The 23,461-nt window shown below is 48.9% G+C and overlaps 1 protein-coding gene across 10 annotated transcripts in view; it reads left to right on the top strand.

Annotated features, from left to right (window-relative positions):
• NBEAL2 (neurobeachin like 2) overlaps window positions 1-23,461 on the top strand; it is a 227,338-nt gene that overhangs the window by 180,358 nt on the left and 23,519 nt on the right. For all 10 annotated transcript variants that reach the window (XM_083466478.1, XM_083466481.1, XM_083466483.1 and 7 more), the window contains 12 exons: window positions 644-949; window positions 2,701-2,850; window positions 3,868-4,025; window positions 6,263-6,387; window positions 7,625-7,745; window positions 9,965-10,122; window positions 13,714-13,847; window positions 14,784-14,891; window positions 15,593-15,688; window positions 16,362-16,486; window positions 19,038-19,178; window positions 21,240-21,370. In XM_083466478.1, coding sequence (XP_083322604.1) covers window positions 644-949; window positions 2,701-2,850; window positions 3,868-4,025; window positions 6,263-6,387; window positions 7,625-7,745; window positions 9,965-10,122; window positions 13,714-13,847; window positions 14,784-14,891; window positions 15,593-15,688; window positions 16,362-16,486; window positions 19,038-19,178; window positions 21,240-21,370 — 1,753 coding nt within the window. The remainder of the gene's footprint in view (window positions 1-643; window positions 950-2,700; window positions 2,851-3,867; window positions 4,026-6,262; window positions 6,388-7,624; window positions 7,746-9,964; window positions 10,123-13,713; window positions 13,848-14,783; window positions 14,892-15,592; window positions 15,689-16,361; window positions 16,487-19,037; window positions 19,179-21,239; window positions 21,371-23,461) is intronic.

Below are 23,461 nucleotides of genomic sequence, written 5' to 3'. Positions count from 1 at the left end.
GCTTGCGATGGTCTCGTGGATAAATTATAAACTTTCCCTGTTCTTTTTTAAAGTTATTGTCTTCTTGATTTCTGAGCTTCCCAGTTAATTTTGCCATTTCGGCATCGTCCATCGTCTTGATTTGCCATTCTTCTCTGGCCGGCGTTATCTCTTCCTTCCGTCTCTGGGCTAGTAGGATCCGTGCGGCTGTTGTAGCATACATAAACAATCTTTTCTGGTCCTTTGGTTTTGGGGGGGATTACTGGGTTGTTGTTTTTATTTTGATGATGTATTTTGTGGTTTTATATTTTGATTTTATTCTGTGAACTGCTCTGAGACCTCCGGGTATGGAGCGGTACAGTGGTACCTCTGGTTACAGACGCTTCAGGTTACAGACTCCGTTAATCCAGACATAGTACCTCGGGTTAAGAACTTTGCTTCAGGATGAGAACAGAAATCGCACAGCGGTGGCACGGCAGCAGTGGGAGGCCCCATTAGCTAAAGTGGTGCTTCAGGTTAAGAACAGTTTCAGGCTAAGAACAGACCTCCAGAACGAATTAAGTTCTTAACCCGAGATACCACTGTATATAAATTCAATGAATGAATGAATGGCTGGTTCTTCTGTTCCTTCCTGCCTTGAACCTCCCCTCTCCTCCCTCTCCAGCTGCAATCCATGGCCTACGTGAAGCTCCACAGCCTCCTGCAAACGGCCTCGGCCCCCAAGAAGGAGGAGGCCTGCTACGTCCTGGGCAAGCTGGAGACCCCCCTGCGCCACTCGCTGCACACCAAGTCGGAGACCTTCTCCTGGCTGGTGCCCATTATCCGCACTTTGATGGACAAGTGCTACGACACCCTGCGGCTGCAGCACTTCCTCCCCTCCCTGCCCCCCACCAACGGCAGCCCCACTTTCTACGAGGACTTCCAGGAGTTTTGCACCACCCCGGAGTGGATCGCCTTCATTGAGAAGCACGTAAGTAATTGACTTCCATCGCTTACGCCACACTTCCAATATACCGTATTTTTTGCTCTATAGGACGCACCCGACCATAGGACACACCTTGTTTTAGAGGGGGAGAACAAGGGAAAAAAATTCTCCCCCTCTCTGCTCAGCACCCCTTCAGCGAAGCGGCAGGAGAAACGAAGCCCCTTCCATTTCTCCTCCCGCTTGGCTGAAGGGGCGTTGCGCAGCTCTCCCTCTCTGCTGAAGCCAAGAGAGTCTTGCTCTCCTGGCTTCAGCGAAAGGAGCCTGAAGCCTCCGGGACGCAGCAGGAACTCGCGCTGCGCTCCAGAGGCTTCAGGCGGCAATCCCTGAAGCCTGGAGAGTGAGAGGGGTCGGTGCGCACCGACCCCTCTCACTCTCCAGGCTTCAGCGACAGCAACGCGAAGCCTCTGGAGTGTAGAGGGAGCGCTCCCACTGCGCTTCGGAGGCTTTGCGTTGCTGTCACTGAAGCCAAGGAACCTGCATTCGCTCCATAAGACGCACACACATTTCCCCTTAATTTTTGGAGGGGAAAAAGTGCGTCCTATAGAGCGAAAAATACGGTACATTTTAAGCAAGATTGTATCTGTTAATATACAGATATAATATAATCTAATATAATAAGTCTGGCCCAACCCATAGCCGTGGACATGCCTTGGACCTGGTGTTTACCTCTATGGATGTTGGTGATCTGACACTAAGTAAAAGCGAAACGAAAGAAGTGCCATGGTCAGATCACTTCCTGGTGCAACTGGACTTCTCCGCGACCCTTCCCCTCTGCAGGGAGGTGGGACCAATTCGGATGGTCCGCCCCCGCCACTTAATGGATCCAAATGGTTTCCAGAGAGTGGTAGGGGATGCTTTATCCCATGTTGATGGCCTTTCAGCCGATTCCCTGGTGGCACGCTGGAATGTGGAGTTAACCAGGGCTATTGACTGTTTGGCTCCGAAGCGCCCTCTCCGATTGCATGGAGCCCGGACAGCCCCGTGGTTTTCCATGGATCTGAGGGCAATGAAACAATCGTTGAGACGGCTAGAGCGCCGGTGGCGGATAACTCATTCCGAATCTGACCGGACACAGGTTAGAGCTCAACGTCGAGCCTACCAAGTGGCGATAGCGACGGCGAAGAAGAATTTCTTCACCACCTCTATTGCATCTGCAGAAAACAGCAGCAGGAGACTTTTTCAGGTGGTTCACAATTTAGCGGAACCACCTGCAACATCGGGGCCCAGTACGGGCCATGTGTTCTCCTGCAATGATTTTGCAAAGTTTTTTGCAGATAAAATCGCTCAGATTTGGGAAGAAGTAGACTCCACCGTGGGAGCAGGACCGGGGCGGGAGAGTGCTAGAGTTCTGTCTAGTCAAGTTGAGTGGGATCAATTCCAATCTGTTACTTCCGAGGATGTGGACAGGCTGCTTGGATGAGTGAAACCAACCACCTGTCTCCTGGATCCTTGCCCATCCTGGCTTATAAAAGCTAGCCGGGAAGGGCTGGGCGATGGGCTTCATGGGGTGGTGAATGCTTCCCTCTGTGAGGGAGCCTTCCCAGACCCGCTGAAAGAGGCGGTTATTAAACCGCTTCTTAAAAAACCATCTTTAGATGCGGCCACGATGGCCAACTATCGCCCAGTCTCTAATCTTATTATATTTGGCCTGCTGCCTCTGTCCCATTGGATGCGGAGGTTTTTTTAATAAAACAACAGCTCTTGATGGATCTTCCCTGGTGGGGTCTCCTCCACAGGTGCAGCCCACCATGGCCCAGTTTGAAGTGGACACGTTCGCCAAGAGTCACGACCACATGTCGAACTTCTGGAACTCCTGCTACGATGCCTTGATGAGCAGCTCCCAGACGAGGGAGAAGGAGAAAGCAGAGAGCAGGAGGAGGTTCCAGGTAGGTACCCTGCGCTACAACTCCCACAGCGGGTTGAAATTGAAATACCTCATTGTCACTTGTATACAGTGAGATTACACGAGCACCCCCCCCCCCCGCTCAGCTCTCTTAGTCTTAATTCCCCTCGTTTACTGACGCACACCCACCAGAACCGAAAGCCAGTTGCCCTGTTGTTATCTTTTCACTCAGCAGCCTAACAGCCCACAGATAGAAGCTGTTCTTTATCCTGTTGGTGCGACTAATCATGCTTCTATATCTTCTGTCCGAGGGCAGGAGATCAAGAAAGTGCCAGCCAGGGTGTGAATAATCAGCTGAGCTGATAAAAAGGTAGTTGAAAAAATATATACAGTGGTACCTCTGGATGCAAACGGGATCCGTTCTGGAGCCCCGTTCGCATCCTGAAGCGAACGTAAGATGCATCTGAAAATATTTAACAACCCGAATACAGCCCGAAAATATTTAAGCTGAAGCGTATTCATCCCAAAGTATGACTGTATTAACAAAGCTGTATTTGGTGGATGAAAGCATATCGTGTTTGACATGAATGAGAATCCCGGACCCAGGGACAAAAAAATTCCAATTGTTAATATCGAGAAGAGGGACTAAGATGTGGAGATATGCTCCAAAGATTCAGACTGTGGGGAGCCCCAAGAAATTAGTAAATACAATTTGGACTATAATTTGATCTTTTTTATTTTAGTTTTTTAGTTTTCTAATTGGAGTATTATGGTTGGATATTTAATTGGATGATTTTCTTGGAAAATCAATAAAAATGATTTAAAAAACAATAACAAAACTAGCAGTTGCACCCTAGGTAAGCTTGAAAATATCCCGGCATCAGTTGATAGTTTCTCTCTCCCTTTCTGCTTCCATGGATGAACCGCGCCTTTCTCTTGCTCCACCTGCAGCAGAGACCCCCTTTCAGCCGAGGGGACCCCTGCCCCATTCCCCTTCCCTTCATCACCCTCTTGCCCTTTTCTCCCCCTCTCCCTCCCCTTGGTTTCCCCCTTTTGCCAGGAGTTGATCTTGGAGCCGGTGATGAAGAAGGCCAAGCACGAGAACATCCGCCACACCAATATGCTGAAGCAACTCAACAACCACCAGAACACCGTCCTGAAGCAGTGGAAGGCCTTGAGGAGACTGCTCACCTCCCAGCGCTCTGCCTGGGCCGATCGGTAGGCCTCTTCTCATTCCTCCGCTGGTCTCGGGCCACCTAGACCAGCTGCCGGACAGGGCAGGTGACCTTAGAAAAGCTGTGCTTCTGCGTAAGCTATTGAAGTTGAATCCTGACAAAACAGAAGTACTGTTTTGGGGGGACAAGAGGCAGGTGGGTGTGGAGGACTCCCTGGTCCTGAATGGGGTCACTGTGCCCCTGAAGGACCAGGTGATCAGCCTGGGAGTCATTCTGGACTCACAGCTGTCCATGGAGGCACAGGTCAATTCTGTGTCCAGGGTGGCTGTCTACCAGCTCCATCTGGTACGCAGGATGAGGCCCTCCCTGTCTGCGGACTGTCTCGCCAGAGTGGTGCATGCTCTGGTTGTCTCCTGCTTGGACTACTGCAATGTGCTCTATGTGGGGCTACCTTTAAAGGTGACCCGGAAACTGCAACTAATCCAGGCTTTGGATGCAATTGCTTCCGGCCCCGGGATCTCTGCTTTGGAGAACATTTTATTTTATTTTATTTTTAATGGATTGACCCAGGGAGCAGCCTTGGCCAACCAGGGGTGGATGGGAATTGTAGTCCAAAGCACGGGGGGTGAGGCAGGGAGCCAAGTTGGTGAAGGCTGCTGGGCTAGACTGGCTGTTCTGGTTTACCTAGATAGGCTTCCTCTGGCATAAAGTAGCTATTTATGACTCTAGATTTGAAGGATTACCTGTATAGGGAAGCTTTTAGTAGTACCTCTGGTTGTCGAACGCCCTGGAACTCGGACGTTTTGGCTCCCGAACGATCGAAACCCGAAGAAACTGTTCCGGTTTTTGAACGTTCTTTTGGAAGCCAAACATCCGGCGGGGCTTCCGATTGGCTGCTGGAGCTTCCTGCAGCCAATCAGAAGCCGCGCTTTGGAAGTCGAACGGACTTCTGGAACGGATTCTGTTCTACTTCCAAGGTATGACTGTATAATGTTTTATTATGTTTTTATATACACAACACAATAGATAAACTTTCTTCACATTAGCCAACTGCTGTAGCAACATAAAACAAGCAATATATACAAATAAAATATATACAAATTAAAAAAAGACAGCAATGGGTAAAAAGGGCAATCAAATGACCAAGATTATCATTCAGATAAACCTAGCAACCTTTGCTGTGTTGTCTGATCATTTTGATCTAATAAAAGAAAGAACAATGTGGCCTCAGAAGGGCGGCCTGGGATGGTAAGTAAGAGTGGGGTGATGATCTCATTCCTCAGATCTTTATAAAGGGGACAGGACAGGAGAACATGAGTCACTGTTTCCAGATTGCCGTCTCCACAGGGGCAGAGTCGTTTCTCATAGAATCATAGAATCATGGAGTTGGAAGAGACCACAAGGGCCATCGAGTCCAACCCCCTGCCAAGCAGGAAACACCATCAGAGCACTCCTGACATATGGTTGTCAAGCCTCTGCTTAAAGACCTCCAAATCAGGAGACTCCACCACACTCCTTGGCAGCAAATTCCACTGTCGAACAGCTCTTACTGTCAGGAAGTTCTTCCTAATGTTTAGGTGGAATCTTCTTTCTTGTAGTTTGGATCCATTGCTCCGTGTCTGCTTCTCTGGAGCAGCAGAAAACAACCTTTCTCCCTCCTCTATGTGACATCCTTTTATATATTTGAACATGGCTATCATATCACCCCTTAACCTCCTCTTCTCCAGGCTAAACATGCCCAGCTCCCTTAGCCGTTCCTCATAAGGCATCGTTTCCAGGCCTTTGACCATTTTGGTTGCCCTCCTCTGGACACGTTCCAGTTTGTCAGTGTCCTTCTTGAACTGTGGTGCCCAGAACTGGACACAGTACTCCAGGTGAGATCTGACCAGAGCAGAATACAGTGGCACTATTACTTCCCTTGATCTAGATGCTATACTCCTATTGATGAGGCCCAGAATTGCATTGGCTTTTTTAGCTGCCGCGTCACACTGTTGGCTCATGTCACTGTTGGCTCAAATCAAAGATTCTCAGTTGCAATCTTTGGGTATCTGCCCTCAAGTACGGCAGAGGGCATCACATCCAACCTGGCCAGTGTGAAGGATGTTTTTATATATGTTGGAAGCCTCCCAGAGTGGCTGGGGCAACCCAGTCAGATGGGCGGGGTATTATTAAGAAATGGCCTTGGCCTTACCCTTCCTGTTAATACCAAGGATGCTGGAGGAGGGGACCTTACTGACTCTCTCTCTCTCTCTCTCTCTCTCTCTCTCTCTCTCTCTCCAGAAATCCTCCTGAGATCCATTGGAAGTTGTCGTGCGCCGAGACCTACTCACGAATGAGGCTTAAGCTGGTACCCAACTACAACTTTGACCGTCACACGGAGGCCAGCGCTCTGCGTGACAATCAGGGTGAGGAGGAGCCTCCCTGGGAGTAAACAGGCAGCTTTGGGTGACGGCCCATCGCGCGGCCCCATTTCTATGAGCCAGCATCGGTGTGGCCAACTAGGGACCAGGGTTCAAATCCCCACTCGCTCCTGAAGCTCCCTGGCTGACCTTGGGCCGGGCGTCGGTGCTCAGTCTTGCCTACCTCGCAGGGGTCTTTGCGGGATAAATATGGGGAGGAGAGCCCCGGACCCCCGCCTTGACCTTGGGGGGGGGGAAGGTGCAATATAAATGCCGCAGTGAAAAATCACCCTCTTCCTGCAATGGACTACAGGACCTTTCCATCTCTGCAGTTTTTTATTGTATTTTTTATTTTTCAATGCAAATTTACAAAAAACAAACAAACATTGAATCCAAAATAAAACAGTACAAACAAGGGAGGGAAAAACACAAGAGAAAAAAAACACGAATAAAAACACACCACACATCTACAAATAAAACCATATCATCATTCTATTCATTACGTAGATATACACATATTGACTTCCTTCCTTTGTTTTAAGACCTCGAAATTTTTACTCTTTCTAAATTGTTGTGTCTAATGTAGATTACCGCTATCTTTATACTTTTTGCACCATTTTTCTCTTTCTTTAACCCTGCAAAGCTTCATTCGTTACATAAGGTAAAGGGACCCCTGACCATTAGGTCCAGTTGTGGCCGACTCTGGGGTTGTGGCGCTCATCTCGCTTTACTGGCCGAGGGAGCCAGCGTACAGCTTCCGGGTCATGTGGCCAGCATGACTAAGCCGCTTCTGGCGAACCAGAGCAGCGCACGGAAACGCCATTTACCTTTCCGTTGGAGCGGTACCTATTGATCTACTTGCACTTTGACATGCTTTTGAACTGCTAGGTTGGCAGGAGCAGGGCCTGAGCAACGGGAGCTCACCCCGTCGCGGGGATTTAAACCGCCGACCTTCTGATCAGCAAGCCCTAGGCTCTGTGGTTTAACCCACAGTGCCACCCACGTCCCTTCATTCGTTACATACCGATATGCTTACTCCAGAACAATGTTTTTTCATATACTCTTTAGCACATCCCCATTCTTTTAATAATTTTTGGTCTGGTAAGACGCACAGCATTCATAAGGGGACAATCGGTCCATCTCTGCAGTTCTGTGACTCTTAGCATTTGTTAATTGTCCCTCGGGCATTCAGCCCGCTGTCCCAGTGGTCCTGATCCCAGCATTCGTTTCCTCTACCTTCCAGGGGCCGATTATTTGCACAACCCGGCTGAGCCGATCCCCTTAGCCGTCGCCAAGGAGGCAAAGGTCAGCGAGATGCAGGATGACCAGCTGGCGGAAGAAGACCTCTCCTTCCTGGATAACCTGTAAGTTCTCTTCCGGGCAACCATGTGATAGATCGAATCCAATGTGGGGTTCGCGCAGCGCAGAGTTAAACTCTGGAACTCACTTCTGCGGGGGGCACCAAACTGGGTGCCTTTAAAAGAGAGTTAGAAAAATGCAACATGTGCTGCCGACAGAAGTAGTACGACTCATACAACACGTTGGCGACTGTGCTGGTCCCGGGGGGAGGTTACCGTGAGGCGTGGTCAGAGTCCGGTCCTGGGTTGAGGGTCTGGAGACTTTCCACCAAGGGCAAAGCGGGGTCCAAAGCAAGAAGCCGGGCGTAATCGGGAACTCCGGAAAAACCTGGGAGTGGGCTGGCTGGCCTTTATCTCCTCTGGGGCCTAGGGCGGCCCTGGCCCACAGGTGACTCGCCTCTCCTGGCCTGGAGGTGAGCACTCCTCCTGCGAGAACTTAGTTCCCTCCACCTCTCTGCCCTGAGCCTCTGCAGCTCAGGAGAGGCTGGAGGGTTACTGGACCCAGGGGGAGACTCACCTTCCCCTGACAGGGCTGGGAGAGGCGCACCTGTAGGCAATGCGTCCTCCATCGCCTCTGGAGCCGGAGTGGACTCACCTGGTGTCTGCTCCTGAGGATCCGGCACAGGTGAGGACCCTTCAGGCTCAAGTCCCAGCCCCGGCTCAGCTGGTCCTGGAGGCGGGGACTCCTGTGCAGGCTGGGACTCCTCAGGTTCAGCCTCCGAATCCCAGGCCATCAAAGCGACTAATATGAAAACAAAAATTACCAAAATAATTATGCGTTCTTTATCAGTCTTCTGAGAAAAATACAAAACCTTGTGCAGAGCCACAGAGACTTGCGAACTACCCAATCAAGATGAACTTATAACGTTTGGTTTCAATGGATTTTTCAATGCTTAACTCAGTCTTTTGTTTTCCTTATCTTTTTAAGTAAGTTCATGAAGATACCAACAAAGGGTAAGTTCGGTGTTGTTCACAATACTGAGAGATGCTAGTGAAGTTGTAGATGGATGTTAGTGAAGTTGTGGACAGGGTGCCGGCGTTTTGCACCTGTTTCGCCCTGGCAATCCAAGTAAGGCCAATGTTTGCCCCTGATAGGGCCCTTTTACTGCGGCTTGCAGGTAGCTGCTCGCATCTCTCAGTATTGTGATGAAGGATGGTTAATAAACTTAATAAATAATAATAATACACTGGTAGCTTGGTTCGCAAACTTACTATGTTCCGGAAGTCCATTCCAAAACCAAAGCGTTCCAAAACCAAGGCACGCTTTTCCATGGAAAGTAATGCAAAATGGATTAATCTGTTCCAGACTTTTAAAAATAACCCCTAAAACAGCAATTAAACATGAATTTTCCTATCTAACGAGACCATGGAATCCATAAAATGAAAGCCGTAAGCAATGTACTGCAGCCACACAATCAATCAAATCAGTAGCTGACTGCGTTCCACACAGTCACAAAAAACAAAAGCAAAAGAACAGCAAAAGCAAACAAAAATGCAAAATGCATAGCAAAAACAGACAGACCTCAGCGTAACACTTGAAACGAAAGTGTGGCGCTCAAATCGGAAGCGTAACACTCAAAACGGAGCACGTTCGGCTTCCAAAAGAAGTTCGCAAACCGGAACTCTTACTTCTGGGTTTGCAGTGTTTGGGTTCCAAGTTGTTTGAGTACCAAGGCGTTTGAGAACCAAGGTACCACTGTAATAATAATCATCCAGGTGGCCTTCCAATGAGGTATAAAGGAACAACAAGCGTTACCTACTGTCAGGGAACTGACATCGGAGCGAGAGGCGAAGGGGAGGCTCCCAGATGATGCTGGCGAAGGACCCAGCAGCAGGGGGAGAAACAGCTCAGTAGAGGGGGAAGCCAATCAGCGCAACACCAGGGATAAAGGGGGGCAGACGGGGGAAGTGGAGAGAGGGCTCCAGGACTCTTCACTGGACATCAGTGAGGAGAGCCCAGGTCCTCCGCTGCCCACGCCTTCCCTGCGCAAAAGACTCCCGCGCAGTGAGAGGAGGAGGAGACTGGGTGTCAAACAACTTTTATGTTGGAAGAGGTTCAAGAAACGCCCACTGACGGATTCTGCCAGTGACTGAGGCAGCCACGATGAGAAGGGGCTGTGCAGTCAGAAAGGTTTAACAAGGCAAATTAACCGAGAAAGGCACCAGTTTACGCACGAGTAACTCATACCTATTACACCTACCAATCCTTCGTCCGTCCCTTCCAGGGTTGAGCCCAAAGAACAAAGTCAGAGGGAAAAGCTGGTGATCTCTGAGGACTGCGAGCTGATCACCATCGTGGCCGTGATCCCGGGGCGGCTAGAAGTCACCACTCAGCACATCTACTTTTACGACAGCAGCTGTGAGAAGGATGAGACCGAGGAAGGTAAGGGCGGGGTGTGTGAGGTGACTCTCCTCCCAGGAAGCACTTCCAGCTACCAAGGTCTGGAGACCAGAGTTCATGGCCTCTCCAAAAAGAAACAGGAATACCTCGGGTTAAGAACTTAATTCATTGTGGAGGTCCATTCTTAACCTGAAACTGTTCTTAACCTGAAGCACCACTTTAGCAAATGGGGCCTCCTGCTGTTGCGCCGCCGCTGCGCAATTTCTGTTCTCATCCTGAAGAAAAGTTCCTAACCCGAGGTACTGTTTCTGGGTTAGCAGAGTCTGTAACCTGAAGCGTCTGTAACCTGAAGCATATGTAACCCGAGGTACCACTGTATCTCCCTTTTGTTTCTGAGCCCTGCCAGCTGCCATTTAACTTGATTTCACTGTCATGGAATTCTACTCAGTATTGATCCAGAGTAGATTCCAACGTATAGTTAGCAGAGTGAAAACTTAAACACAGTGCAGGATTCTCAGAAGTAGACCAGAGGCAATGAATATTTCATCCAGCAGAGCTTTACTGCTACTGAAGGCAGATGAGCAGAATGGTCACAAATCCAATACATTCAGGATTGGCCCTGCCCATAAGAACTCCAGTTGCAGCAGACTTAACTTAAACTTACAATAAAGGTAAAGGGGCCCCTGACCATTAGGTCCAGTCATGGCCGACTCGGGGGTTGCGGCGCTCATCTCGCTTTATTGGCCGAGGGAGCCAGCGTACAGCTTCCGGGTCATGTGGCCAGCAGGACTAAGCCTCTTCTGGCAAACCAGAGCAGCACCCAGAAATGCCGTTTACCTTCCCGCCGGAGCGGTACCTATTTATCTACTTGCACTTTGATGTGCTCTGGAACTGCTAGGTGGGCAGGAGCAGGGACCGAGCAACGGGAGCTCACCCCGTCGCGGGGATTCGAACCGCCGACCTTCTGATTGGCAAGCCCTAGGCTCTGTGGTTTAACCCACAGCGCCACCTGCGTCCCCTAAAACTTACAATAACTTATAATAAGTCTAAAACCTAACACTACGTACAGAACACCACACCAGAAGGAAGAGAGATAGAAAGAGAAAGTGAAAACAAAGCTCCTTCTGGCCCTACAGTGGTACCTCAGGTTACATACGCTTCAGGGTACAGACTCCGCTAACCCGGAAATAGTACTTCGGGTTAAGAACTTTGCTTCAGGATGAGAACAGAAATCACACAGCAGCAGCAGCAGGCCCCATTAGCTCAAGTGGTGCTTCAGGTTATGAACAGTTTCAGGTTAAGAACGGACCTCTGGAATGAATTAAGTACTTAAGCTGAGGTACCATTGTACTTTTATAGTCAGCATGACCTTGTCAGAAGAGATAAGAGATCCACTTTAAGCCAGCTGCTGTATTCAGCTTCTCTGAAGGAATAACCCAAACATCATGAACCTCCTGCTTGTTTCTTTCTTTTTTTCAAAAGATATTTATTAAAGTTTTAAAAATATAACAATGGGAAAAAAATAAAAAGAAACAAAATACAACATAAAAACAGTTAAAAAACCAAATAGTTTCCCATAACATATCTTCCTTACGCTTATTTCCCCAGACCTCCTCATACCTCCCTTCTTTGTATTCCACTTCAATTTGTTAGTTCAGCAAATCCTTACCATTAAGCTCTTACCCATTTATAAACCTTTTTTTTTCGTATCTCCTAAAGCATTACAGCTGGAAAACCCTTAGTTTCTATCCAACATCCTTCTAACATTCATTAATTTTACAGTATTTCTGTAAATAGTCTTTAAATTTCTTCCAGTCTTCTTTCACCAACTCTTCTCCCTGGTCTCGGATTCTGCCAGTCATTTCTGCCAATTCCATGTAGTCAATCACCCTCCTGCTTGTTTCTTTCACACAGAGAAGCTTTCGGAACCCTCTGGAATTAATTAGAATAGGAAAGATCTCTACGCATCAGATAAATACTTCCTTTACTATGAAATGCAAATTGACAGTCACAAGGGCCCAGAAAAATCAGTGGTGCTTAGTTTCCAAACAGGTAGCTGAGATAGCACCCGTGGGTCTCCCGCCAGAGGGTGCTGCTGTTTTTGCTTACTGGGTTTTCCCTGCAGAGGGCAAATACCGATTCAGCGGGCTGGGAGAGAGGCTTGCATTTTGGTGTCCACAACCTTGTGTGAGTCGTGCAAAAATGCGGCATATGTGAGGACTCTCTCTCTCTCTCTCTCTCTCTCTCTCTCTCTCTCTCACACACACACACACACACACACACACACACAGTGGCGATCACACACAGGGCCCCCGGATGTTTGATGGTCTATTGACTCTGTGCCTCCACTGTGATTGCTTTCTCCGCTGCCACCACCCCGTATTTCACGGGGACACATGGAGTCCAGTCAGTTGTTAACATAAACAAATAATCAAGTTTATTTTTAAATGCAGGAACAACCTTATGGTTTCCGTTAGTTTTTCTTGACAGTTTCTTAATCTTAGTTCCTAACAACTTCAAACTGATTATTCCCAACTACAGTGGTGCCTCGCAAGACGAATGCTTCGCAAGACGGAAAACTCACTAGACGAAAGAGTTTTCCGTTTTGGAGGTGCTTCGCAAAACGAATTTCCTATGGGCTTGCTTCGCAAGACGACAATGTCTTGCGAGTTCCTGCGGGTTTTTTTCCTTCCCCCCCTTTTTCTAAGCCGCTAAGCCGCTTATCAGCTGATCCCATCAGCAGATAAGCCGCTAATAGCGCTAATCCGTCAATGGGCTTGCTTCGCAAGATGAAAAAACCGCTCGACGAAGAGAATCACAGAACGGATTCTTTTCGTCTTGCGAGGCACCACTGTATCTATCTGACTCCACCTAACAATTCCTCTCACTCTCTCACAATACAACTGTACCAACCCACACCTAAACCTCCCTCTTCTTTCTTCAGCTCCCAAACCTCAACTCTCAACTCCCAAACCTCAACCGATTTTCAAAACCTCCCACTCTAACTTTTATTTCCCCCCCTTGCATTCTCACTGGCCAATCACATCACACCCATTTTAACCCTTTCCTTATGACCCATCCTAGGAGGCAAACGCCACACACACACACAAAAAACCACACACACACACACACCAATCCCACAATAAAGGTCCCACTGGAAGCAGCCCAGGTGGGAAGTGGGAAATTCAGGTTCCCATTCCTGAGTAGCCAAAGTTGCAGCTGTCAGGAGCAGGTCAGCAATAAATCACACGGAGTAAATGAAGTTCACTGTTTCTGTTAGGAGAAGCAAGTTGCTCTCTACTGCCAGGCCTAGGGAGCGCAGCAACTCTTCCTGGCAGGTCTTGCCCCTGTGAGACTGAAGGTTGCTGGCTTCCCGCAGCTGCCTAAGTCCCCTACCCTCCAGGGTCCTTGCAAAGCAATCTGAGACTATGCCAATGCGCCTGCCTCTGCTCCTTCCTCTTCCTCCCTCTTCTGGTCCTGGGAGACACAGGAGGCATGACCAGAATTCCTTGTGGGTTCCCCCGCTGGTTCTTCCCACCGTTTCTCTGCATTCCACCAGTCCATGGCAACAGCTGAGCATTGCTTTTGGCTCTCCACACTTGAGAGATTAACCACTGTGATTCTCCCACCCAGGAATCGGCTACGACTTCAAGCGCCCCCTGTCTCAACTCCGGGAACTGCACCTCCGACGCTACAACCTCCGCAGGTCCGCCCTGGAGTTCTTCTTCATCGACCAGGCAAACTACTTCCTCAACTTTAAGAAAAAGGTAATGGTGGACGGGTACCTCTTCCTCCTCATCTTTTGATCTCCTAGTGGTAAAGGTAAAGGCACCCCTGACCATTAGGTCCAGTTGTGACCGGCTCTGGGGTTGCGGCGCTCATCTCGCTGTATTGGCCGAGGGAGCCGGCGTACAGCTTCTGGGTCATGTGGCCAGCAGGACGAAGCCGCTTCTGGCGAACCAGAGCAGCGCACGGAAACGCCGTTTACCTTCCCACCGGAGCGGTACCTATTTATCTACTTGCACTTTGACGTGCTTTTGAACTGCTAGGTTGGCAGGAGCAGGGACCAAGCAACGGGAGCTCACCCCGTCGCGGGGATTCGAACCGCCGACCTTTTGATCGGCAAGCCCTAGGCTCTGTGGTTTAACCCACAGCGCCACCCGCATCCTAGTGGAGCACATATTAATTCATTTGCAAATGCACAGCTTCCGAGCACAATTCAAAGTGTTGGTGCTGACCTTGAAAGCCCTAAACGGCCACGGTCCAGTATACCTGAAGGAGCGTCTCCACCCCCATCATTCTGTCTGGACACTGAGGTCCGGCGCCGAGGGCCTTCTGGCGGTTCCCTCATTGCAAGAAGCAAAGCTACAGAGAACCAGGCAGAGGGCCTTCCCGGTAGTGGCACCCGTCCTGTGGAACGCCCTCCCATCAGATGTCAAAGCGATAAACAACTACCTGACATTCAGAAGACATCTTAAGGCAGCCCTGTTCAGGGAAGTTTTTAATGTGTGACATTTTAGTGTATTTTTGGTCTCTTTGGAAGCCGCCGAGAGTGGCTGGGGAAACCCAGCCAGGTGGGCGGGGAAAATAATAAATTATTATTATTATTATTCTGCAGACTCAGCGCCCTTCTGGGAAAGTCAGTCACTGGGTCGGCAGCTGATAATAACGTCCTGCTGGTTTTTCTGCCCTCTCTCTCCCAGGTCAGGAACAAGGTTTACTCTTCCATCCTGGGCCTCCGACCACCGAATCAGATCTATTTTGCCAGTCGCTCACCGCAGGACTTGCTGAAAGCCTCGGGCTTGACTCAGGTGCTTAATTTAACATTGTCTTTTCATCACAAACAAATCTGATACTCACAGGCACTCCTGATCGTTCAGAATGAAGGCAAGTGGTTTGCAAAGTGGTCAGCCTTGCCTCCTGTTTAGGGAAGTTTTTAATGTTTGATTTTTTTTTCCTTTATCTGGAAGTGGGGAGAAGGGAATGGTTGTCAGGAGGAGCGAGGTGGCAGTAAATCGCACCGTGCAAATTTATTAGCAAGATTTTCAGACTTGGAGGCGGGTCGTCATCAGAGAGAGAGAGAGAAAGAGAGGGGGGGAGAGAAAGACCGGAAGAATCAAATCAGTAAGACCAAAATTTTAATAAAGAATTGGGAAATTTTATAATTTATCTTAAAAACCATTTTAAACAGTTAAAATCGTTAGTAGGATTGGAACGTCACTTGTAGTAATGGAGAATTTTGGATATAATGGTGATTTAAAGATTTGGATTATTATAAAAAATGCAGCAGGAAATGGTTAACAATAGGACCCACAATAGGGAGGAGGGGAGTCCAGGAGATTCTATGGAATCTTGTTTTTATGATGTATGTCGGATATGCGATTGTAAAACTTCAATTTGAAAAACCAAACAAATATTTTTATTTTTATTTTAAATTATTTTCCATTCTGGCCCGTCCGTTTTGCCAGATCCTTACCAAACCCACTGTTTTATTTTCACCCTCCTTTTCCAGAAATGGGTTAACAGGGAGATCTCCAACTTCGAATACCTCATGCAGCTCAACACCATCGCAGGCCGCACCTACAACGACCTCTCCCAGTATCCCGTGGTAAGCATCCGAGGGCGAACCTTTGCCCTTGAGCCTCAGGTGTTGCTTGAGACGGTTTTCTCTCCTGCTCCCACCCTCCCTGCAAACACTGGATCCCAACATAGCTGTCAAGCGTCCCTTATTTGGCGGGAAACTCCCTTATCCCAGTGCCATGTCCCGCTGCTGTCCCTTATTGAGGATGTCCCTTATATTTCCTGGGTTTCAAAGGAAGCAGCTCCTCTCCCTCCCTCCCTGCCGGCCAGGGAGGAGGGAGGCTCCAACTGTGTTGCTTGGCTGCCTTGCTCACCCAATAAGGAGTCTTAGAACGACTGGGAGGTGGAGCTTGCATGCCTTGTGCTGATCAAATCAGCCACGTTGCCTGGGGACTCGCCTTTGCTCAGCGCTTCCCAGCGGAGAGGTGACGGTGGTTTTCCTTGCTGCATCCCCTTTGCCGGGTTGCTGCGCTGTGGGAACCACCGCTTGAGGCTTCGTTTGCCTGCTGGCTGGGCTTTCTGCCTTTGGCTCGGAGGGGCTCAGAAGTTGAACATACCTGTGCTCTGAAAATCCCTTATTTTGGCTGCTGATCCCTTATTTTCGAGGCTGCTGGCCCCTTATTTTCAAATCTGTAAGTTGACAGCTATGGATCCTGCAAGCAGGCAAAACCAGAGGCTGTCCTTTCTCTCCTCCCTTCAAGTTCCCGTGGATCCTGCAGGATTACATCTCGGAGACTCTGGATCTCAACAACCCCGCGGTGTTCCGGGATCTCTCCAAGCCCATCGGGGTCGCCAACGAGAGACACGCCAAGGATGTCAAAGAGAAGTGAGTACAGAGTTTTCTTGGTGGTGTTGCAGCCTTCCAGGGACGGACTCAGCTGGGAAGGCAGGAAGCATCTCAGTGGAAGGAAATGCCAGAGACTTCTTTCCCTTAAGACAACATGGGAGTTGTAGTCCAAAGCCACTTGGAGGGCAAGCGACCGCTCTAGGCTTTTGCTTCTCTGCAATCCGCCTCTCCTCCCGACGGTCTCTTTAGCCTTTCCCTTCCCTAGTAGCGTTACCTTTGCATCAGTTTCTTCCCTCTCCCAGCTCTGCCAACCCTAGCAAATTGCAGGAAGGGCAGAATCACGGCTGGGGGAAAAGAGGGGTGGTTTAACTCTTCCCCCCTCGCTATGGTCCATAGAGAAAGTGCTTTCATCTCAACATTTGAGATAATAATAATACAGTGGTACTTTGGTTCTCAAATTTAATCCATTCCAGAAGTCCGTTCCAAAACCAAAGCATTCCAAAACCAAGGCGCGCTTTCCCATAGAAAGCAATGCAAAACGGATTAATCTGTTCCAGACATTTAAAAACAACCCCTAAAACAGAAATTTAACATGACTTTTACTATCTTAACGAGACCATGGATCCATAAAATGAAAGCAATAAACAATGTACTGCAGTCACACAATCAATCAGTTAGCTGAACTGGGTTCCACACAGTCACAGAAACAAAACAAAAAGAGCCACAAAAACACAGAATAAATAGCAAAAACAGACTCAGCGTAACGCTCAAAACGGAGCACGGGTGGCACTCAAAACGGAAGTGTAACACTCAAAATGGAGCACGTTTGGCTTCTGAAAAAAGTTTGCAAACCGGGATACTTACTTCTGGGTTTGCAGTGTTTAGGTTCCAAGTTGTTTGAGTACCAAGGCATTTGAGAACCAAGGTACTGTAGTAGTAGTAGTAGTAGTAGTAGTGGTAATATCCCACCCACCTGGCTGGGTTTCCCCAGCCACTCTGGGCAGCTCCCAACAGAACATTAAAAACACGGTAAAAGATCAAACATTAAAAGCTTCCCTAAACAGAGCTGCCTTCAGATGTCTTCTGAAAGTCAGATAGGTGTTTATTTCCTTGACCTCTGACGGGAGGGCGTTCCACACAGCGGGTGCCATCACCGAGAAGGCCCTCTGTCTGGTTCCCTGTAACCTCACTTCTCGCAGGGAGGGAGCCGCCAGAAGGCCCTTGGAGCTGGACCTCAGTGTCCGGGCTGGACGATGGGGGTGGAGACACTCCTTCAGGTATACTGGGCCAAGGCCGTTTAGGGCTTTCAAGGTCAGCACCAACACTTTGCATTGTGCTCAGAAACGTACTGGGAGCCAATGTAGGTCTTTCAGGACTGGGGTTATACTGTTTCGGAAAGGGGACTAGGAAAGGGGAGCTGCCCAGTAGGGGAATTTCTCAAAGCAGAAAAGCAGTGACCAAATTGTGCTAAATCGTATGTGGATTTCGGAACCACCTTTGCCGAAAATGCTTCTCAGTGTGTTTGTGACTGGGGTGTTATTGCCTTGCTTTCGTTCTGTTTTGCATTTTGTGTTCCCATGTTTGTAACTTTATGGTGTGAACCGTCCCATGACCTTTGGGTGAAGGGCAGTATACAGTTGTTGTTGCTGGTCCTGAATGGGGTAACTGTGCCCCTGAAGGACCATTTGCGCAGCCTGGGAGTCATTTTGGACTCACAGCTGTCCCAGGAGGCGCAGGCCAATTCTGTATGCAGGGCAGCTGTCTGCCAACTCCACCTGGTACGCAGGATGAGACCCTCCCTGCCCACAGACTGTCTTGCCAGAGTGGTGCATGCTCTGGTTATCTCCCGCTTGGACTACTGCAATGCGCTCTATCTGGGGGTACATTTGAAGGTGACCCGGAAACTGCAATTAATCCAGAATGCGGCAGCTAGACTGGTGACTGGGGGCAGCCATCGAGACCACATAACACCGGTCTTGAAAGACCTACATTGGCTCCCAGTACGTTTCCGAGCACAATTCAAAGTGCTGGTGCTGACCTTTCAAGCCCTAAACGGCCTCGGCCCAGTATACCTGAAGGAGCGTCTCCACCCCCATCGTTCTGCCCGGACGCTGAGGTCCAGCGCCGAGGGCCTTCTGGCGGTTCCCTCATTGCGAGAAGCAAAGCTACAGGGAACCAGGCAGAGGGCCTTCTCGGTAGTGACCCCCGCCCTGTGGAACACCCTCCCATCAGATGTCAAAGCGACAAACAACTACCTGACATTCAGAAGACATCTTAAGGCAGTCCTGTTCAGGGAAGTTTCTAATGTGTGTGACATTTTAGTGTATTTTTGGTCTTTGTGGAAGCCACCCAGAGTGGCTGGGGAAACCCAGCCAGATGGGCGGGGTACAAATAATAATAATAATAATAATAATAATAATAATAATAATAATCTTTATTGTCATTGCCCCCTTCGGGGACAACAAAATTACTTAATAATAAATTGTTGTTAATAATAAATTGTTGTTGTTGTTGTTGTTCTGTCTGCCATCTGGGAGTCACCGCACAGACTTGAGTTCTCCTCTTTCCGGCTTTGCCATTCCGCCCGCAGGTACGAGAGCTTTGAGGATCCCACCGGCATGATTGACAAGTTCCACTACGGCACCCACTACTCCAACGCAGCCGGCGTCATGCACTACCTGATCCGCACGGAGCCTTTCACTACTCTGCATATCCAGTTGCAAAGCGGGAGGTGAGTGAGAGAGAGCAAGCCAGCCGCAGAAAAAAAGACTTCTCCCTTTCTGCTCCTCCAGTAAACACACGCAGACATGATGGTCGAGGCCTTCCTTACCATTTGCTCATTTCCCTTCTCGTCAAAATGGCACTTAGTGCCATGGAATTCTACTCAATATTGATCCAGAGCAGAACTCCGACGTATGGTGGTTGTTGTTGTTGTTTAGTCGTGTCCGACTCTTCGTGACCCCCTGGACCAGAGCACGCCAGGCACTTCTGTCTTCCACTGCCTCCCGCAGTTTGGCCAAACTCATGCTGGTAGCTTCGAGAACACTGTCCAACCATGTCTGTCGTCCCCTTCTCCTTGTGCCCTCCATCTTTCCCAACATCAGGGTCTTTTCCAGGGAGTCTTCTCTTCTCCTGAGGTGGCCAAAGTCTTGGAGCCTCAGCTTCAGGATCTGTCCTTCCAGTGAGCACTCAGGCCTGATTTCCTTCAGAATGGAGAGGTTTGATCTTCTCGCAGTCCATGGGACTCTCAAGAGTCTCCTCCAACACCAGAATTCAAAAGCCTCCATTCTTTGGCGATCAGCCTTCTTTATGGTCTAGCTCTCACTTCTATACATCACTACTGGGAAAACCATAGCTTTTACTATACGGACCTTTGTTGGCAAGGTGATGTCTCTACTTTTTAAGATGCTGTCTAGGTTTGCCATCGCCTTTCTCCCAAGAAACAGGCGTCTTTTAATTTTGTGGCTGCTGTCACCATCTGCAGTGATCATGGAGCCCAAGAAAGTAAAATCTCTCACTGCCTCCATTTCTTCCCCTTGACGTATGGTTAGCAGAGTAAAAACTTAAACACGTTTCAGGATTCCCAAAAAATAGACCAGAGGCAATGAATACTTCATCCAGCAGAGCTTTACTGCTACTGAAGGCAAATAAGGATAACGGTCGCAAATCCAATACATTCAGGATTGTCCCTGTCCATCAGAAATCCAGTTGCAGCAGACTTGACTTAAACTTACAATAACTTATAATAAGTCTAAACCTTAGCGCTAAGCATACTATGTACAGAACACCACACCAGAAGGAAAAGAGAGAGAAAGTGAAACCTTCTCGCCTTACTTTTATAGTCAGCATGACCTTGACTGAAAGATAACAGAAGCAGTTTAAGGCAGCTGTACAGTGGTACCTAGGGACGCGGGTGGCGCTGTTGATTAAACCACAGAGCCTAGGACTTGCCGATCCGAAGGTCAGCGGTTCGAATTCCCGCCATGGGGTGAGCTCCTGTTGCTCGGTCCCAGCTCCTGCCAACCTAGCAGTTGGAAAGCACATCAAAGTGCAAGTAGATAAATAGGTACCACTCCGGCAGGAAGATAAATGGCGTTTCCGTGCGCTGCTCTGGTTCGCCAGAAGCGGCTTAGTCTTGCTGGCCACATGATCTGGAAGCTGTATGCCAGCTCCCTTGGCCAGTAAAGCGAGATGAGCGCCACAACCTCAGAGTCAGCCACGACTGGACCTAATGGTCAGGAGTCCCTTTACCATTACAGTGGTACCTTGGGTTACAGACGCTTCAGGTTACAGACTCCGCTAACCCAGAAATAGTACCTCGGGTTAAGAACTTTGCTTCAGGATGAGAACAGAAATTGCACGCTGGTGGCGCGGCAGCAGCGGGAGGCCCCATTAGCTAAAGTGGTACCTCAGGTTAAGAACAGTTTCAGGTTAAGAACAGACCTCCAGAACGAATTAAGTTCTTAACCCGAGGTACCACTGTACTCAGCTTCTCTGAAGATATAACCCAAACATCACGAACCTTCTGCTTCTTTCTTTCACACAGAGAAGCTTCTAGAGCTCTCTTGAATTAAGTGGAATAGGAAAGATCTCTACACATCAGATCAATAACTTTCTGCACTAGGAAATGCAAAGTGACGCATTACTGCACAGGAACCAGGAATGTGCCTCTCTGACCATTTTGACAAGGCGCTGGTGGCCGCCGACTTGGGACGGCTTTAGCGGAGAGGATCGGACAAATTCCAACCCTGTAGCCTTGCGATTCAATCTGCTCTCGCTCTTACGCCGGCAGGTTTGACTGCTCCGACCGCCAGTTTCACTCCGTCCCCGCCGCCTGGCAAGCCCGCATGGAAAACCCCGTGGATGTGAAGGAGCTGATCCCGGAATTCTTCTACTTTACGGACTTCCTGGAGAACCAAAACAGTAAGCGTTCCTTTCCTGGGCTGGTTTAGATTCCTGGGCCATCTGGGCTGCCGGTTCTGCTGGCTGACGGACCAGGCAGACGCTGCCCAGGAATTCACCAGCAGGAGATAAGTCATCATCCTTTTGCGGCCAAGTATTTGGAGAGGGCTTGTATCCAAAGATGGAGTCAGAAAATCCAAATTCAGTCCCTGTAATAGCCAGGCAGGGACGGGTCAGGCCTCTCTTATCCTCAATTTAACATTGGGATCTGGCTGGGAAAGCTGCAAAATGGGTCTTTTCAGAGTTTGCCCAAGGGGGGAGAGAAGGATACTCCTTGCTCCGAAGCTGGTGAGGATGCTTCAAAACCTCCCCCCCACACACACACACCTTGCTCTGCAAATCCGGCCTACCGTATTTTTCACTCCATAAGACGCACCTGACCATAAGACGCACCTAGTTTTAGTGGGGGAATGCAAGGAAAAAATATTCTTTAAATGGAGCACTGAGCAGAGCCTGTGTGCATCCCAGGCTCTGCTCAGCGCTCCCTTTCACGAGCCGCGTGGAGCATGTGTGCGGCGCTTGCAGACTTTTCCCCGAGGAGGGAGAAGGGCAGCGGGCCTCTCCCGGGCAGCGGGAGGAAAGCTCCATCTGCCCAGGGCTAAGCAAGAAGCCAGGATAGCAAGCAGAATCACAGCGCAGCTGGCTTATGGGATAGCCGTGCGCCGCCTCTCCCCGGCAGCAGGAAGCTCCCCCAAGAGCCACGCTCCCTTTAAAGAGTGTGTGGAGCATGGAGAAGGGCAGCCCTTCTCCCTCCCCGGGGAAAAGCCCCCAAGAGCCGCACACACGCTCCATGCGCTCTTTAAAGGGAGCGCTGAGCAGAGCCTCCTGCCTGCAGTTGCTCCATAAGACGCACACACATTCCCCCTTACTTTTAGGAGGGGAAAAGTGCATTTTATATTATTATTTTTTAAAGTAATATTTATTGGACATTTAATAAAAATACAAAACAAAAAAAAATAACAGAATAAGAAAAAAAAGAACAAAATGTCAGCATCGCCCTAGAGCCAGTGCACCAACTGGATTCATGCACCTCAACCCCGACTGGGCTAGGTGAGCTGGGAAGCACCGCCAGAGACCTCCTTTCTCACAGGAACAGGTCACAGTGCTGTGGACTCACAGCTTAGAGCTGAGAGCACCGGATTCACTGTCTCAATAATACAGTCGTTGCGCAGCAGAGTTTTGCAGAGTCTTGCAGAGTATAAACCACTCAGAGAGCAGCTCTGTAGAATATCTTCCTTTTATTCTGTAACTACAACTATGATACAAAACTATATACAGAGCTGAATATTCTAAGCATAAACCAATGCTACACTGAGAGTCTGCAGCTGCTCTTAGCAGCAATCTTATCTCTAGGATCTCTAACACTCTCACTCTCTCCGATACACTGACTGACTGACTCTCTCTCACACACACAGAGATGTTGCTGGGCAGAATAAGTAGATAGGCAGGACACGCCTCCTCCTCTCTGGAGAGTCAGCAGAGACCATCAGGAGATCATCAGGAGATTCTTGGGTATGGGAGGGGTGAAATCTCCTCACAAAAAACACCAACAAACAGAACAGAAAAAAGCTTAGAGTTTTCATATCCTATCCTTCATCACTAGTTTCTTGACCTCCTCACACCTCCCTTTTTGTATTCCAGTTCAGATATTCAGTTCAGCAAATCCTTACCCTCTGTCCTTAACTTTACTCAAGATCTTAACCTATATTAAAAATACATTTCCCCACATTAGCAATCTATATTTACATATTCTTATTACTCTTTTTACCAATACCGCTAATTTTCCATCCAACGTCCATTTAACATTCATAAATTTTACAGTATTTCTGTAGATATTCTTTAAACTTTTTCCAATCTTCTTCCACCAGCTCCTCTCCCTGGTCCCGGGGGGGGGGGGGGACCAGGGAAAAGTGCATTTTATAGAGCAAAAAATACGGTATGTCTTCTCCCTTAAGTGGGTAAACAGAGATCAAGGGGAGACGTCAGGGACCGCCAGTAAGATACGTAACTTTGTAGTAACGAGTCCCATAGGTTGATCATGCCATGTGTGAG

This window comes from Podarcis liolepis, assembly GCF_965112155.1.
Source record: "Podarcis liolepis genome assembly, chromosome: 12".
Taxonomy (NCBI): Eukaryota; Metazoa; Chordata; class Lepidosauria; order Squamata; family Lacertidae; genus Podarcis; species Podarcis liolepis.
Note: the sequence above shows the minus strand (reverse complement) of the source record. Positions and strands in the feature narration are given on the sequence as shown.